Source organism: Triturus cristatus, chromosome 8 (genome assembly GCF_964204655.1).
Source record: "Triturus cristatus chromosome 8, aTriCri1.1, whole genome shotgun sequence".
NCBI lineage: Eukaryota > Metazoa > Chordata > Amphibia > Caudata > Salamandridae > Triturus > Triturus cristatus.
This window is the reverse complement of record NC_140591.1, coordinates 1109336042-1109353264: the sequence shown is the minus strand read 5'-3', so window position 1 is coordinate 1109353264 and position 17223 is coordinate 1109336042. Positions and strand designations below refer to the sequence as shown.

General features: G+C 49.1%; 1 protein-coding gene across 2 annotated transcripts in view; it reads left to right on the top strand.

The window, feature by feature from the left end:
- The first annotated feature begins 339 nt into the window (after positions 1–339).
- NHS (NHS actin remodeling regulator) overlaps positions 340–17223 on the top strand; it is a 462726-nt gene continuing 445842 nt past the window's right edge. The window contains exon 1 of one of the 2 annotated variants that reach the window (XM_085622665.1): positions 340–803. In XM_085622665.1, the coding sequence (XP_085478791.1) occupies positions 500–803 (304 nt within the window). In that variant the 5' untranslated portion in view covers positions 340–499. The remainder of the gene's footprint in view (positions 804–17223) is intronic. The other variant, XM_085622666.1, reaches the window with a different exon arrangement.

Below are 17223 nucleotides of genomic sequence, written 5' to 3'. Positions count from 1 at the left end.
GCAAAGGGGAGGCTGCTGCGCACCGAGGGGACTGGCCTGTCAGATGAGGGGTGTTGAGGCTGCATTCAGGAGGCCGGTGTGCACCAAAGGCGGAGTACTGCTGAGGCTGCAGAGAGGAGGCTGTTACGCTCCCAGAAGACTGGCCTGTCAGAGGAGGGGTGCTGCTGAGGCTGCTGGCGCTGAGGAGGCCGGCGCGCACCAGAGGCGGGGTGCTGCTGAGGCTGCTGTTGCTGAGGCTGCAGAGAGGAGGCTGCTGTTGCTGAGGCGGAGGGTGCTGGAGTTGTGCTGAGGGGGCGGTGCCGGCTCTGCCTTCCTGTAGGCTGCTGCTGCCTGTGCAGAGCGGCGGCGCCGGCCGAGCATGGGGGTGAGCCCGGTGGGACGCAGGGGCACCGCGGGCCAGTACTGAGCAGCAGCGCGGCCCCGGCCTGAGACTGCTCGTCGGATGAGCCGCGCCGCGGAGGGCGCTCCTTGGGCGCACTGAGCCGCCGCCGCCGCAGGGATGCCGTTCCCCAAACGGATCGTAGAGCCGCAGTGGCTGTGCCGGTACGCCGGGCCGGTGGGGCCCCCGGAGGAGGCCGGCGGTGGGGAGGCAGCGGAGGTGCTGGAGCTCTGTGCCCTGAGCAATGTGGCGCTGTCCCGCGTCCTGCGGCAGCTCTCGGCGCTGGCCCGGCACGCAGCCTCCCTCTTCCAGGAGCTGGAGGCCGACATCCAGCAGGCGGGCCGCAGGGTCGGCGCCCTGCAGGGCAGGATCGGAGGCGTGCAGCGGGTGGTGACTGCCCTGGACCCCAAGCAGGAGCCCGTGCGTGAGTACCGCTGGCGCGCTGTGTGCAACGCTGGGGGAGCTGCGTCCATATGCCCTCTGAGCCAAACTATCCAAGGCACCCACTGTGGCCCTCTAGGTGCACCCAATGACTGCTCGCACCTGTGCACACACTGCCCATTGCACCGGGTGTGCTCGGGTCCTATATACAATACATGTCCCCGTACACCCTCCACCACTTGTATCCACACTGCGCGTTATGGTCAAAGCATCGTCTTACGCAGACAGCGAAATACCTTTCGAGCTATACCCACCGAAAGAGTGCACGCGCTGCTCACAAAACCAATGTCTTTACCCTGTACAGCTATATCTGTAGTCACACAATCTGCACGTACTGCTCAAAATATCGCGTTTAAAACACGCGGCCAAAACACGAGAGTGCTCGTGTGTACACAGAATCTGTGCCCTTCAGACACTTGTTTGTAGCCTTCCTCGCAGTCTAGCACTCGCCCATGGCATAATCAGTGCCTGCGGTTATCAGTGCACACAACGCCCACCCCTGTGCTCACGCGCTGCTTGGGACATCTTGGCGTGGACACTTGGACCAGAGCACACCTTGCGCACTCATGCATTGCTAATGCGTGCCTGCGTGAACACACTGTCCCAGACTACCCGGTGTGGGCTCACCGCAGGCGTTTGTAATGGCGCCTGGGGCGTAGCTTCCTGGTGCAGCAGGTGCAGTGGCACCGGAGGCCAGAGGGGGTCACTGAACCTTGATTATTGCTGCATTTCACATTTCAAACAGTGGCCAGGGGTGGCATTTCCCTTCTTGCACTAGGGCTCGCGACGCACGGGGTACGTCACTGGACAGCGCTGTATTCACAACTCCTAAGAGGCAGCGATTTCTCCACGTGCAGAGCCAAAGGCGCAGACACCACACCCAACTCACACAAATCACTATGCACGGCCACTTTTGCACGCCCATGGTTACTCAGCCCAGCGGACAATTGGTCCAGAACACTACTTATTTGCACATTACGGCGAACACTTGACCCTTATCCCACCTCTTGCTGCCTGAAGTGCGTTGTGACCTTTTCACCTGTTGATTTGTCTTTGAGAACAGGGGTTGATAGTGTAACTTGCGTGTTTCCATTCAGAATTGGGTAAACTGTGATTGCTTTGAGCGCTGGGTTGATGTAAATTGGTGTGTTGACCATGAGGTCTTCTGAGACCGCAGACATGGCCTGTCTGTGCGGCGTCTGTGTCGTAATGAAGTCGCATAGCTACAAGCTCACACATGCATAGGGGCACACATGTCTCCGTTTGGAATGCAGAGTGCGGATTCATTGGCTGCCCCTTCCTGGTGAGCACGGCCTGCAGGTGTCAGCGCGGCTCAGAGTCGCATGCTGGGGGGAGTGGAGGGCAGGCCGTGCCATTCAGAGGGGCGGAGTCTCGCAGGAATGTGAATGACATTCCGAGAAGGTGGGGGGGGGGGGGGATGTTTGCAGTGTGTGAGGCGGCAGCCCCGTGGTCTGTGTGTTTGCAACTAACAAACGGGGTCGAAAATGACGGCTGACAACACACAATTACATTTAATTTCTGTTGTTTTATTCCCGGTTATACCAAATTCATTCTGCTCCGGTGGGTGTGGCGTGACTGCGGCTGTGTGTTGATGAACCCGATTATACTCGTGCGTCTATGCAATTGTGCGCACGACTGTGGTTGGGTGCCTACGTTTGGATATGTGCATGTTTCACCATCTGTGTGCATTGTGTGTTTGTGTATTCGGTGGTAGTGCGGAGGTGTGTTTTGATATGGTCGTGTTTTGATGTTGTTGCCTTTGGTGTAGTTTTGCCCCTACCTGCGGCTGTGCAGGCGTTTCTACTTGCGTGTGCCTTGGCGTGATTGTGTGTACGTGTGTCTGACAGCATGTTTGTGTCTCCGCGCCAGCCCTGTGATGATGTCACTGTTTCCGAGCCCTGAATGGGGTTCTCCCCGTCTGCCTGGCGTTGCTGAGACGTTTTTTTGTCAGTGAAATTTGGAGGGGGCGGTCATATTCATTGGAAGATCGCTCCCCTGTCATTTCCATGGCCTCTGGGCCGGAGCGCGCACCTAGCCTTTGATCTGCAGCGCAGTAGCCTGCAGACTCCCAAATCCTTCTCTCAGATGTAATCGGGGTAGTAACAGGAAGGCGTGTGAGCGCAGTGTGCGCATGTGACGGCGGCGGGAGGCTGGGCCTGCTCCCGCCAGGCTGACAAATAACAGTGTACGTGTGTGTGTCTGTGTGTGTGTGTGCGTGGGGGGGGGGGGGGGAGCACGCAGCTCACCCGCCCATACTATATCCGATCACAGCGACTCCGCACCTGCACGGCAGGCATACAAAGTCTCGGTTCACAAAAACAGATCAGTTTCTCAAGGTAGCCTGGAGGGTTGATGCGCATGCTGGAGACGCGTACCCCATGGGTAAATACAGCGAAGCTGGGTGGTCGAAACACGTGCTATTTAGGGATACCAAGCTGCATACGTGTGACAGTAATTAAGAGAGGAGGAGAGAGAGAGAGGAGAGAGAGAGTGAGAGAGGAGGGAGGAGGAGAGAGAGAGGAGAGAGACAGTTGCCACCAGTCAGTATTTATCCATTAAGCAGGTTGTCCCCCTTGCCACCCGAGGCGAAGCCAGCCAGCCTCGCTGTCTGGTGCAGACGTCACGGTATGGAGGAGTATGGAAAGACATGCTTTTTTTCTTCATTATAACTACCTTGGGTGTTGTGGATGCGTTCTGCAGTGGTTTATACTAGTAATTACATAAGGATGATATTGTGTGCACACTAAGCACACACATATAGCAGAAACTAACTGAATCGTTTCTAGGCGCTAGCGGAAGGTGCTACTATTACCTCACTCAATGGTTCTCGTTGTATTGTCTGCAGAAAAAAAATCGGGGGAATCCGGGTTACAGGCGGATCTCTGCAGCAGGCGCTCGGGCACTGAGCTACCTTAATCAATGCGTGGCATGCTCTTGTTTACAATCACGAATGCGTGTCCATTTCTTGTGTGGGCCAGAATCCCTCAATGCTCTGAAGAGGTGTATTTTGTTGATTTGATTTTGAGCGCTTTTTATAGCGCATACTTCAAACTGAGCTGCCTCTTTGCGCTTTGATGATTAGACTTACTGCAGCACTCGAACCTGTGCGCCACGAGATTCACGTAAAACTCGGCATAAGGCGCGAGGCAGTATCAGTAAGTGCGTGGGAACCCGCGCAAACAGTTCGCACGCATATCTCGGGAGCGGACCCTGAACCCACTGAGCTACCATTGTGCATTACATCAGTTTCCACAAGTTTTGATTGTTACTGAGCAGGACGAGGCAGGTCAGCTGTTTGTGAACCAAGACACCACGACCCCACCCTGAAAACTTCCTAAGTTTAGTGGTTGCCACGGTTCCACGTTTCCACCCCGCACTATCGCCGTGTGCACAGCCGGGCTCGCGGCTTCCTTCCGGCTCCCTCCTCGAGGGCCGCAGTGACCGGGAATGAATGGGGCAGGCCTCGCTACACTGTTGTTTGCGCCCCTTGCACGGTGACTGCATCCCAGAACAATGCCTGCTGCAGGCCCTCTCACAATGGCCTCACTTGTACGCAGGGCAGGTCAAAAGTGCATTTTGACAAAAAACTGTAACTACTCTGTGCACAGAAGATACATTTCTTGAAACATTCTACCAAAGTTGTTCCCCACATAGTTACAGTAGCTATTGCCTTCGTATATTTTTTTCATGACAGTTGTATCTTATTTTAGTATGTGTTTTGCTTTTTATCCCCACTGCTGAGAAAATAAGTGTGGCCAATAAGATGTGGTATTTGGAGTATGCGTCTCTTCTAAGGTGCACAACCCTGACGAGATATATATATATATATATATATATATATATATATATATATATATATATATATAAGACACGGACACAAGTATGCTGGTGCAAAATAAAGTGCTCTGACGCGTTTCGACCGACACAGCGGTCTTGATCACATGATGATATATATATATATATATATATATATATATATATATATATAAAAAATCAGGTGTACTGAATGGTACTAATTTTAACGATCTTCAGGAGGATGAAAGGCTGAGTGGGCCTGACGGGATCCCAACCTGTGATCATAGGTTTAAACACAGATCACTTCACTGCAGTAGGTGCGTTAGCCCATTGGGCCACTAGGCCCATCATCTTCACTGGACTGTGACGCATTTGTCACTAAAAGCAAGTGTCATATTGTTATCGGAGTAGAACCTAACTCCCTTGAGGAGTCACTGTTTACTGCCTTGCAGATTCCTTGTTACAGTCACTTTACAGGGGAAGTCCTCTGGGGCCACACCTGCAAGGGGGGGGGGGGGCCTGCTGGCATTTTAGCTCCATGCCAGGACCCGGCCCCTAGTGACTTGGTTGCCATTCAGTTCCTCTATTTATGAGCTGAAATAACATGGAAATATATATAAACTATCTCTGAGCACTTGCTGACCATAAAGTTATTTATTATCATTGTTGTGGATGGGCAGGGGCATAATGACCCATTCCAGGGGCCGAAAGCTCCGCCATAAGGTGACAGATAGCCTTGGCACCGGTGCCAGGGGTGTGTGGGGCCCACTGCTCCTCCGCTATGGCTGAGGTTTACTACTCAACTGGGGGGCCACAGAGACCCCTTTTCCAAGCGAGCAGTAGGGCCCTGCACCCTTTCTATGCCCATGGATACAGTGCAGAAAGCACGCTGCCAAGATGCCAGCCAGCTTTACTTCACTTCAAATAAAGAGGGGCCATGTGTCTTTCTTCTTTCTCCTCACATTGTTTTCCAAGACAACGCTGCCAAGTTTGCCTGGGTTGCAAACCAAATAATTTGAACTACTTGCAGAGAAACCAGTCATTTTTTTCTTTTTTTGTAAGGTTTGTGGGTGGGTTGGTAGGTCCTGCAAGCAGTGCAGCTTTTGTTGATTGCTTCCTTTTAGACCCAGACAAGTAGTGTGGCTTCACTTTTTTCCAAGCTGATTGAGAAGTAAGGGAAAAGGGGGCTAGGCATGGGGAGGAAAAGCCACCCGGCACAGATACAGATGTGTTTTTAGAGATAATATGGCACGCCTGGGCCACCGTTCTCCTTCAGACGTGGTCCTGCAAAGGCTGCTTTTTCTGATAAGATACAGCATATAGACAACAGTCTTCAACTTTACCCCTATTGTAGAACATGATACTCCGCATACCATGGAAATAATAAACAGACTACACTGAGGGCACAATTGTAGGGATTGAAGCCAAGTAAAGTAGTTTTTAGGTCTCGGCTGCGAAAGGCTGCGCTTGCGCAGTCTCGCTCCGAGATTTAATGAGTTGGAGTGACTTTGAGAAGAGGGGCTTGCACCCGCCCCTCTTCTATCCTGTTCTCCATTGGCTGGCCTCTTAAATGCTGGCCAGCCACTGGAGAAGAGGTCCAGTCACTCCGTTGAAGCCCCGTCTTTTTCGGATCGGGGGGCGTGTTTTTTGCGAGAAGTCTCAGGGAGGAGACAACAGCAAAACACGCCCCCAAATCCGAAAATGAGGCTCCCTTTCTCCGAGGCATTTTTGCTGTGCCTCGGAGAAAGGCGGTGGTGTCCCGGCGTTGCTCCCTCACCTGATCTCCTTCGTCATCCACGATTACCAGCCCGGAGGCTGCATCGTCTCGCACCTGGACCCCATCCACGACTCCCCACCCTCCAGCTAGCTCTGGACATGCAAGATCTTTGCCCCATCAGTCGAGGAGGCTGCTGTGCCCATGCTCCCCAAAACTCCACACTTCATTTCTTCAGCCCCTTAAATTCCCAAGCACAAGTTTCTCTTCTCGCTTCAGTAGCACCTTCATTTCCGTGCCCTCTACCCCCCCCCACGTTGCTTTCATTCTACCTCCACCGTGCCCACTTTCCTCTCGCCCCCCCCCCATTCTTCATGCCCCTTCTTCCAAGTCTTCATTCTCTCTCCCTGTTCCCGCCACTCGCCTTCTTCAAATTCCCGCCTCTGTTCTCTATCGACACACTACACTCTCCCCTTCTGTGCCCTTCCCTCACAGTCACACTCGTCTCCCGCCTCTGTTGTTCTCTCTCCGCGCTCATCTCTTCTGTGCCCTTCCCTCACAGCCGTACTCCTCTCCCAGCTCGCCCCTCACTTCCACTCTGGTCGTCGCAGTCCTCCCACCCGCCCCTCCCCATTCTTTCACTCCCCCCCCCCCCCCCCCCCCCCAATACTGGCTAGACGGGTCTGGCGTGTTTTCGCCAAAGTAAATAAACCACTTACATGAAAAGTTCTCAAAACAATGTAGTAATTCCGCCGTCCCCTTCCCTGTTCTCCACGTGAACGACCCCTCTTATTATTTTACTGACCGCCCCCTGCACCTCCACGACGCAGGGGCCCCCTCCACTAACGCGCCCCCCCCCCACGGGCTCGACACGCAGAGACCCCACTACCTCTTCCAGTCCAACCCCTCCGACCCCCGGCAGATGAGCGCGGGTTTGTACCTGAAGCGCTTTGGGGATCGCAAGGGGTAACAAAGCGCTATACAAATACCAATATATTACCTGCAGCTGCTGTTTTCCTAGACCCCCGGGGCGTCTGTGGCTTAAAAACTAGGTTCGGGTGCAAGGACTGATCCGGTCCCCCAGATCCCAAACTCGCCTGTTCCTCGTCTCCCCTCGTCTCTGAAGTGCGAGCTGCCCCCTCCTACTGCCATTCCGTCACTGGTGGCGGCGGGGAATGAGCTTTGCATAGGGCGGGGTTTACAAGGTGAGATCGAGGATAATTGATATGCAGTGGTCTAAAAAAATATAGGTCAGTGGAGATTTTTTTGGTGTGTACATTTATATAGCGAGAACTCGACCCAAAAATATTGGAGCGCTTTATATGAATGAGCATCATTTACGCTACGCAAGGACTCATTCATTTTTGGTAGGCAAGGGGAGAATAAGTGATTTGCCCACAATCACAGGATGCTGAGTCGACGTCAGATGCTGGTTCCCCAGCTCCAAGGTCGGCAGCTCTGGCTGTTAGGCCACATCCTCTTGCTAATTAGGAGAACCTGATGACGATTATAGTGTATTTCTGTAAGCACATGCAAAAACATAATGCGCAACTAAGGGGATGTGATGTTCACCACTGGGTTTCATTGGCAACATGTGGAATTCCCTCAAGTTCTCTGCATTTACAGTGCACAGTTATTGTTAGATTATTTCTTTTGGTAAACGGAGTTACGTTTACCTTGCTGCCAAGGTTGCTGCCAAGGTTTCAGATAGGTTGTGTGTGACATTTTCATAGTTTCAGTGTAATTATGAGTGACGATGAACTACTGAGCATACATGCCAACATTTTAGAACAGGAAGGTGGGAGATAAAAAAATAAAATAATCTGGAGACTATGTCTCACATTGATTTCGATTGAAGCAGAGGCATTTTCAGGCGAGAGGCAGCCAAAATAAAGCCATTTTTTGCTCCAGAATTTGGGAATCTCCCGCCAGATTAGAGTCTGTTCAATCAATCAGATGTCTTATAAAGCGCAACTACTCACCGGTAAGGGTCTCCGGGCGCTTGGGGGGAGGGGGGGTAGTGCTGCCTGTTGCATGTATGTATGAGAGACACTTGCTCTAGGGCAATATCAAGCAATGACGATGAGGGGAACTTATAAATATCAGAAATTGCATCCATTTGAGCAACGAGAAACTCTAAGATCTTAAAACTGCTGCAAAGCATTAGAAATGGAAGGGGACTGTTAAAAGTGACTAGGGATATAATACAGGTGGAGTGCTACTGCACTGCATTAAAGCCCAAAGAGAGTATTTTGTTATCCAGAATCTCACATATTACCACAGTACACTCATATTTGCTCTAGTTATCAGATTTTGTAATAACAATGGTCTGAATGAAATAGACTGTAATTAGTGTGGTGTTACTCAAGCCAGTTTTAACTACAGCTTTGATTATAACAGGGTCCTGCGATGAAATGTTACATATTTGTCTAAAACAAAAACAGGTCACTTAAAATGCTATACATAGATTATGTAGATCAAAATCAAATTCTCCTTTTGGTTTTATTGAGCATTGTATGAAGCGCCATACAGAGGAGGACGGAATTGTTTTTTTCATGTGAACAGGGAAACTGAAAACATGAGGTAGCAGAAGAGAAGGAGACGGTTAACAGTCTCTCTTCTGGGGCTTGATTTGAAAAGAAGTGATTGTAAAGGGCTCCCTGTCTTTGCTTTCAGTGGCTCTCTGTCCTTTCACTGCCTCCCCTCCCCTCCCCGCTTGCTAGTCAGATCCAGCACTTGTTTCCTTCTCTACCCCCATTCGCACCCCCCACCCCCATTCCACACACCTCCCATGCCTAAGTAGGCGCCTCATACATCAGCCGCGAGCCCCGGAGCACACAGGAGTCGTGGGGCGCGCCGGGATTTGCCAGTGCCTCTTCTACCCGGCTGTTTTTTATTCCAACCTTCAGACTAAACGTATCTCTGCAGTGGGCGCATTTACCCACTGAGCTGCTTTTACCAACTTTTCAGAAAGGCGCATGCAGTGAAATCCTAAACCTTTGCTTCGTTTATTTTTTATGGGGGGGATACCTCAAAATCAAGGGCTTGGTTATTCATTGTGCAACAGGTCGGTGGCACCGGGAACCAGAGATGTGAGCGGGACATGCTCCTCAGTTACAGCAGTGTTTTAACTACCAATCGAAGAGAAGAGTGGTCCAAACACCTTACTTAATATATCCCGACATCGAAAGTGCCTTATTTACGATGGGAGTACCTGGGAACATCACATTGCTGTTGTGCTGCCCTGTGTGTGATACCTGCAGTCCTCCTTGAGCTGTTGTGTTCTAATTGCAACAGCAGAGTACATCGTTTTCCTTTTCATTCACGAGTGTATTTTGACAATGATGCATGTCGGCTTTCGGTGACCTGACTCCTCGCAAAAACAACATTTGCACCCAGGTACTCTTGCTGCATGTCCGTGTACACTTGCATAACGCTGTAACCTGAAACACACATGGCTTCCCCGCAGGGGGATGGGTGCCGTGCGCGCTCTTTGCATTTTTTAGTTTCCTGTTTCAGGGTGGAAGCCTTGCCACTGTTACCATGCTTGACACCCCCATCTCAAATTGGCTTCGATCTAATTGCTGTCGGATCTGATTGCTATCCCGGCTCATTATTTATTTTCTTTTGAACCTTCCTAGTCGTTAAATTGCTCTTTACGACCTCATAAAGGTCTTTTGCAGATGGATAGAAGGTGTAAAACGTCCCCAGTTGATCCAGCAAAAAGTAAATATGTGTTAAATTTTGAGGTTACTGTGTGGCTCTGTGTGTGTGTGGGGGTGGCTCTGTGTGGGGGTGGCTCTGTGTGTGTGGGGGTGGCTCTGTGTGTGGGGGGTGGCTATTTGTGTGTATGTGTGGGTGGCTCTGTGTGTGGGTGGCTCTGTGTGTGTGGGGGAGGGTCTGTGTGTGTGTGGGTGGCTCTGTGTGTGGCTCTGTGTGTGTGGGTGGCTTTTTTTGTAGGTGGCTCTATGCGTGGTGGGTCTGTCTGTGTGTGGGTAACTCTGTGTGTGTGTGTAGGTGGCTCTGTGGGTGGCTCTATTTGTGTGTGGGTTGCTCTATGTGAGTGGCTCTGTGTGGGTGGCTCTGGGTGTGTGGCTCTGTGTGTGGGTGCAAATGCAATAGGTCTTGCATTTGAGAGGGATTAAGCTATTAACATTGTAAATAACAATGCCGTTTCTTAAAATGTTTTAACAACAAAAACAAACAAAAAGAATGTCATGAGCAATGCCAATAGCTCTAACTTTTACAATGCCGAGACCATTGCATTGTAAATGCTTGTTTACTACATGTTGCCCTAAGTTGGCCTGTTTACTCTTGTAAGGCTTGAAAAAAGGACACTAACCTGTGGGAGCATGACCAGCCTCAAGACCTTGCAGAATTCTTCCATTAAACATGATAGTTTGAAATCATATACATTCTCACTACTTCCTCCACCCCCTCACAGCACTCAGGTGAACCTCGGAAGGTATTGGAAACAGTTGTTCAGTGTACACAAACTTCAAATCATCCAAAAATCCTGTGGTTTGGAAGTCAGTGGAACAAGTTTGCACTGGCTTCATCATACGTGTGTTAGAACGTGATAAATAGATTACTTTTTATTATTTATATGAAAATATGTTTAACTTTAGGATGGAATGCAACTCTTCCCTCAACTTGTTAGTCCTTATTAAGTAGTGAAAATGTTGCAAAATCGACTTCTAATTTTGGTAGGTGTACAATCTTATTGAATGTGTACGCTGGGACGTACAACTTGGTATTGTGATTTGATGCGTACTCTGGGACGTACAACATGGCATTGGGATTTGACGCGTACCCTGGGATGTACAACTTGACATTGGGGTTTGACACGTACGCTGGGATGAAGAACTCTGCATTGGGACTTGACGCATATGCTGGGACATACAATTTGACATTGGGATTTGACGCGTACGCTGGGACATACAGCATGGCTTTGGGATTTGATGCGTACGCCGGGACGTACAACTTCGCATTGGGATTTGACGTGCAATTTGGGATGTACAACTTGACATTGGGATTTGACACGTAGGCTTGCTGGGACGTACAACTTGGCATTGGGATTTGACGTGTAAGTTGGGATGTACAACTTGGCATTGGGATTTAACACGTAGGTTTGCTGGGACGTACAACTTGGCATTGGGATTTGACGTGTAAATTGGGATGTACAACTTGACATTGGAATTTGACACGTAAGCTTGCTGGGACGTACCACTTGGCTTTGGGATTTGACGCGTACGCTGGGACATACAGCATGGCTTTGGGATTTGATGCGTACGCTGGGACGTACAACTTGGCATTGGGATTTGACGTGTAAGTTGGGATGTACAACTTGACATTGGGATTTGACACGTAAGCTTGCTGGGACGTACAACTTGGCATTGGGATTTGACGTGTAAGTTGGGATGTACAACTTGACATTGGGAGTTGACACGTAAGCTTGCTGGGACGTACAACTTGGCATTGGGATTTGACGTGTAAGTTGGGATGTACAACTTGACATTGGGATTTGACACGTAAGCTTGCTGGGACGTACAACTTGGCATTGGGATTTGACGTGTAAGTTGGGATGTACAACTTGACATTGGGAGTTGACACGTAAGCTTGCTGGGACGTACAACTTGGCATTGGGATTTGACACGTAGGCTTGCTGGGACGTACAACTTTGCATTGGGATTTGACCTGTATGCTGGGACAAACAACTTGCATTGGGATCTGATGGATGAGCTCGTCATTGTAAGAAAGAATAGTGAGCATTTTCATCTGTGAGCTCATTGGTTCCTACATACTGCATGGCACCAAAACAGCTTCAAAATCTTTGAACTCAGAGTAGGGACACGAAAGGGGGAGTCAAAATCTGGGTATTTGATTAATGTATTTGAGTAGGATGGCATCCATCTTGTTTTGGCTTGGTTAAACTCTTCAAATCATTTTTTGAGCATGTGAGCAATGGAACGCGTGACTACATTTATAAAGCGTACAATGGAGAGTAAAAAATCTCAAGGGTTTCAACTTTTTGATTGCCAATCGTGCATGGAGAGATTTTCATTTATAAGAAATGCAGTAAGTTTAGCATCTAGTAAGAATAAGCATTTGCAATGCAATATTTCTCGCATTTACGAGAGTTTGAGCTATTGCCATTGTAAATGACAATGTCTTTTATTTATGTGTTGTTTTTAAAACAGATAAATAAAAGGCTTTGCCATTTACAATGCCAATAGCTTAAACTCTTGCAAATACGAGACCTACTGCAAATGCGTTCATGCCATAAAAATAAAAAATAAAGTGTTAGGAGAGATCGTGTCCTGCCTGCAACAGCAGGCAGGACTAAGCTACTTGAGAAAATAGTGCTTGGAGGCTGGAATCAAAGCCTACAGAGTAACCACACATGTAACAGTGGGTGTCGCCATGGGAGGTTACAAAATAAGACAAGGTGGTACTAAGCAGGGACTACTAACCCTATTGACCAATGAACGGGCAGAGTTTACAGTGAACAATGACACAGGCCAATGAAAAATATGGAGAGTGGGTGGAGCTTCAAGTCCCTACCTGAATACAGCATTCCTCGCATAGCAGCCTATGCGCTGCCCAGTCTCGATCGTAAATTCTGAGACTCTCCTTCATCCTTTACTGCAGGGTGGTTGGAGCAAGATTTTTTTTTAGCAGACCTCAATCCTAATTTATGGGGAAGCATTGATCTTTTTCTGGTGGATGCAGAGATCCATAGTAAGAATATATAGTTCCCAATATGCACTTACATTTCAATATTTTGTCCCTCGATTTTCCGGCCATGATATTCTTGTGCCATGGTGTTCAGGTATAGATCAATTGGTCTCACAAAAAGAGGTCTTCGTTCAAAAGAAATCACACACAAATTTTAAGTAGGTGTGCGTGTAACTTGTTGAATTTGCTGTAGAGTAATTACAAGAATTTACAGTGAGTTTACACAAGATTTAGTGCTATTTTCTTAGCCCAAGATGCACTCTTGTGAGCCAAAGGATGCATTTTGTGCTAAGAAAGTATGCTACCTGCAACTGACAGGAGCAGCAGCCAGCAGCCACTCGCACTTTGTTCCTATGCTCTTGGGTAGGCATTTTTTTGCCCCAAATTACGTGAACAGGCATAATTGTGTAATTTTCGGTAATTTCGAATCACAAGAGTAATGCAACATTTCTCTGATTACTCTGCCATAATTAAAATTTTGCCCAGGCGTTATTTTGAAGCAAAACAGTTGCAAGACGGGTGTGGTCTGTAGTCACAGCAGGGTGAGGTGAGTTTCCATGAGCAATGCTTGGTTTCTAATTTGGGTGACCACTCATCTGGTTTATTTGAAAAAAAACTAGACAAACTCTGGTTTCTTCCTAATGTGTAGTTAAATCCTGAAAAGGATACCTTTGGTTTTACTAGTGTTAACCTGGGGCCTGTTTGCATGCGTCCATCTTTTAATGTTCGAGTTCAATTATTTCAGTATATTATTGTGAGGAGCAAGCGCTGTGACCCGAGTGAAGTCTGGCTGGCGGCTGTGTGAAGTTGGGATGCTAGCCCTTGATCCTTTACTATGTTGGGCTTTATTGTGTTGACCAAAGTCAGATATAAGTATTGCTAAGTGTCAGGGATACGCGTCGTGGCCCATTGCCCCTGCCAGCATTGCTAATGACTGCAAAGGCACAACAACTCACCATCTCACTCCTAAAAGTGTGACAGTGCAGACTATTCCAGGCCACTAAAAGCTATAGGAAGGACTCAGGCAGCAGGTATTTGTCATTTATAATGCATATTACATTATTCAATAACTGTTGTTGTGCTCATTTAAAAATTAGCAAACAGTGCCACAAGTGGCCGGTGTTGACTATAACGTGCCCGTGCTGAGCACCGGAAACCACCTGCACAAATTAAGCACTGGTTGGTATAGTCAAGGCAAATGGACAATCCCTCCCCTCCAGAATCATGCTTTTGGTCCCATGGGGCTTCTGAAGTTGGAGTGGTTGTTGTTAAGTAAATTGTGATGGTCCCAAAGTTGTTAGGTATTTGTACATTTCTGTGAAAAATAAATACAAACCTCACTCCGTGCCACAACATGGCATTAAGTTATTTGATGGTTAGGTGGTAAACATTGGTGTTAAAAGCTGCAGATTGATGCCATCTTCTGCATGACATGGGGGTCTCCAGGTGGCCAGCATCAGTGCATTACACTCATAAGGCCAGCTGACTATGCCCTACCTTTTGGAGACCATGTACTTGGACAGTGCTTAATTTGTAAAATATTAAGTGCCAGGGCTCTGACCAGGAGGCCACTGCAGCTTGCACCACCCATCGCCCTTGTCATCGCTGCCAAACCAGCTACTTACCATCTCTCTCGCATGTAAACGCGACAGTTCAGATTATTCCAGGTCCCCAAAGCTAAAGGAATGGCTTGGGAGGCAGGTATTAGCAATTTTAATGTATATTGTATTCCTAAACAATGGTTGTTCTGCTCATCTCTAAATTAGATGAGCAGCGCCACCATGTGGTGGACTGTTCTAAGTATGGTGTTGACAATCAGGTGCCGGTGCCGTGCACCGGAAACCAATTAAGTGCCGGTGCTGAGCACCAGAAAGCACAGGCTCAAGTTAAGCACTGCTTGGGCATGTCCAGCCATTGCAGTTACAGAATGAGGGTATCCACGCACCAAGGAGAGTATGGGATGGCATTCATTAATCTCCGCTGGGTGCTGAGGGTTTGGATGCCATTGGCTACTTGTGGCCGGGGGAGCAAAGGCTGGAGCAGCCTCTGCCATCTCCTTGGCTGTGTTTGGTAGGATGACAGCCTCTGCATTCTCTTAAGGGAATTGGAGAGCAGTGACTGTTCTGTTTGTGTGTATGTGGGGGGGGAGGGGGGGGTCCACTCCTGAATAATATTAGGCACATGAACATACCAGGTGAGTTTCTCACATTTCTATGTAGCCTCTGGCACCCTCAACCCAAGACATCTCACTGGCTTTCTGGCTCCAGGTGTCTGAACTAGCCCTGGGCGCAGTTCATGTAGTTGCGCTATGCAAAACTCCAGGAAGTGACCAAAACTCTGCTGGTGCTACATAGAGTTCCGCAAGCCGTGGAGTGCGATAGGTTGTGCCATTTGTGCTGATTTTTAGCACCAGGTGTTTGTCTGGCGCTGGAAAATCAGCACGAACGGAAGCATGCATAGCGCAAGAGGATGCTGCTTCTTTCTGACACTCCCGTAGATATTCTACTCGAGCGGCAGCTTCCTCAATGCGAACGGAAGGTTTCTCAACACAAGCAGCCTCAGCCATCCGCGACCACCTGCGTTGAGAAATCTTGCCGGGAGGTGGTCTGGAGTAAGCTTTTCCTCATTCGTGCTCTTGTCGAGCGCAAGTGAGGAAAAAACTCCGCTATACAGAGTTTTATTAGAACTCCGCGCGGAGTGGGACAAACTCCACGAGCGGAGCGGGATTTCACGCCCAGGCCTACTCTGAACTCACTATAGGCCCTAGCTAAAAATACTACAGGCAGCAAGCTAATAGTTACAGGTAAGTAACCTTTCCATACCTTCTCACTTGTACTCTTATGCTATCACGTTGCACCATACAGTACTCAGTAAGTTAACAATAGCATTACATACAAAACTCCGCAATGAAATTTGGGGGGGGCAGTGTCCACAGAATCCAATGCACTCTTTCTGCAGATGTGAGAGCCTATAAAGTCTGGCAGAAGTTGTGTTTTCTGAGAAACGTTTTGGAGTGGACATAACCAAGTGGGCTTCTGGCTGAGACTGGAACGTTACTCCTTCCATCACAACCTGCTTCCAGCAAGGCTCTCCATTGGTGCCCGTGCTTCACCTGATTGTGCCTTGATACGCTTGTAGAGCTACCATCAGCACCAGTGAGATGCAGTTTTGCAACAGTGCTGTTCTGTACCATTTCAATCAGGGAATGTGCAAGAGGAAAATCGAATGTTACTACGTCAGTGTCCAAGCAAGTTTGCCATAGGCTCTAATGCAAGCAAGGAATAAGGGCTGACATGCATTTTTGGGTTGGTTTGCAGAAGACGGCCATGATAGGAGTATAGGTGTCCCCTGGGTCTATACATCCGCTGCACCATGGAATGCTGTGCTCCTATGCTACATTGCACCGCAAAAGGAAATGTCTGGGTTGGACAATTTTGAATATATGTAGCCAGGATAAGTGGGTGGGAGCAGGTGCGGCAGGCAACGATCGGAGGTAGGGGGAGCGGTGTGGGAGGGGGGTAGGATGTGTGAGGTCGGGGGAGGATGCCGGATGGGGGAGAATTCGGGGAAAGCGGCTATAAAAAAATGTAATTAAAAACGTACCTTTTCGCAGCTTCCTCGTCCGTCTCTCCTCCATAGTCCTCCCTCGCTCGGCCACAGAAAGCACACCCAGGCTCCCAGTCAGCCAAGCAGCGTTGTGATTGGTCTGAGCGACGTTTTTTGGCGCTCAGACGCTGACTGGAGGCCTGGTCATGTTCTCCACGTAGGCTGTAATGCAGCCTGCATGGAGAACATGCAAAGTGCGCAAGACTGTTTTGGGCGGCCCGAGTCCAAGCAGTCATTGTGCGCTTTAGGAGGGTGCTACCACTCCTCCCCTGCCCCCTCCCCCTCATGCAAAGCTGTGGGCAGAAGTAGGAGAAAATAAAATGATAATAACGCAAGTTATTATCATTTTATTGTCTCTGTCTTTCACTGCAAAAAAGTAGTGGGGCGACGCTCCTCCGCCTTAGCGGAGGAGCCGGCGCTGGGTGGGAGGCAGCCTTGCTGCCATTTTCTTGGCAAAGGTACATTAATGTCGAAGAAGGATCTAGGGTGCATGAAAACAGAAACTGGCCCTAAATTACCGAGACAAAGG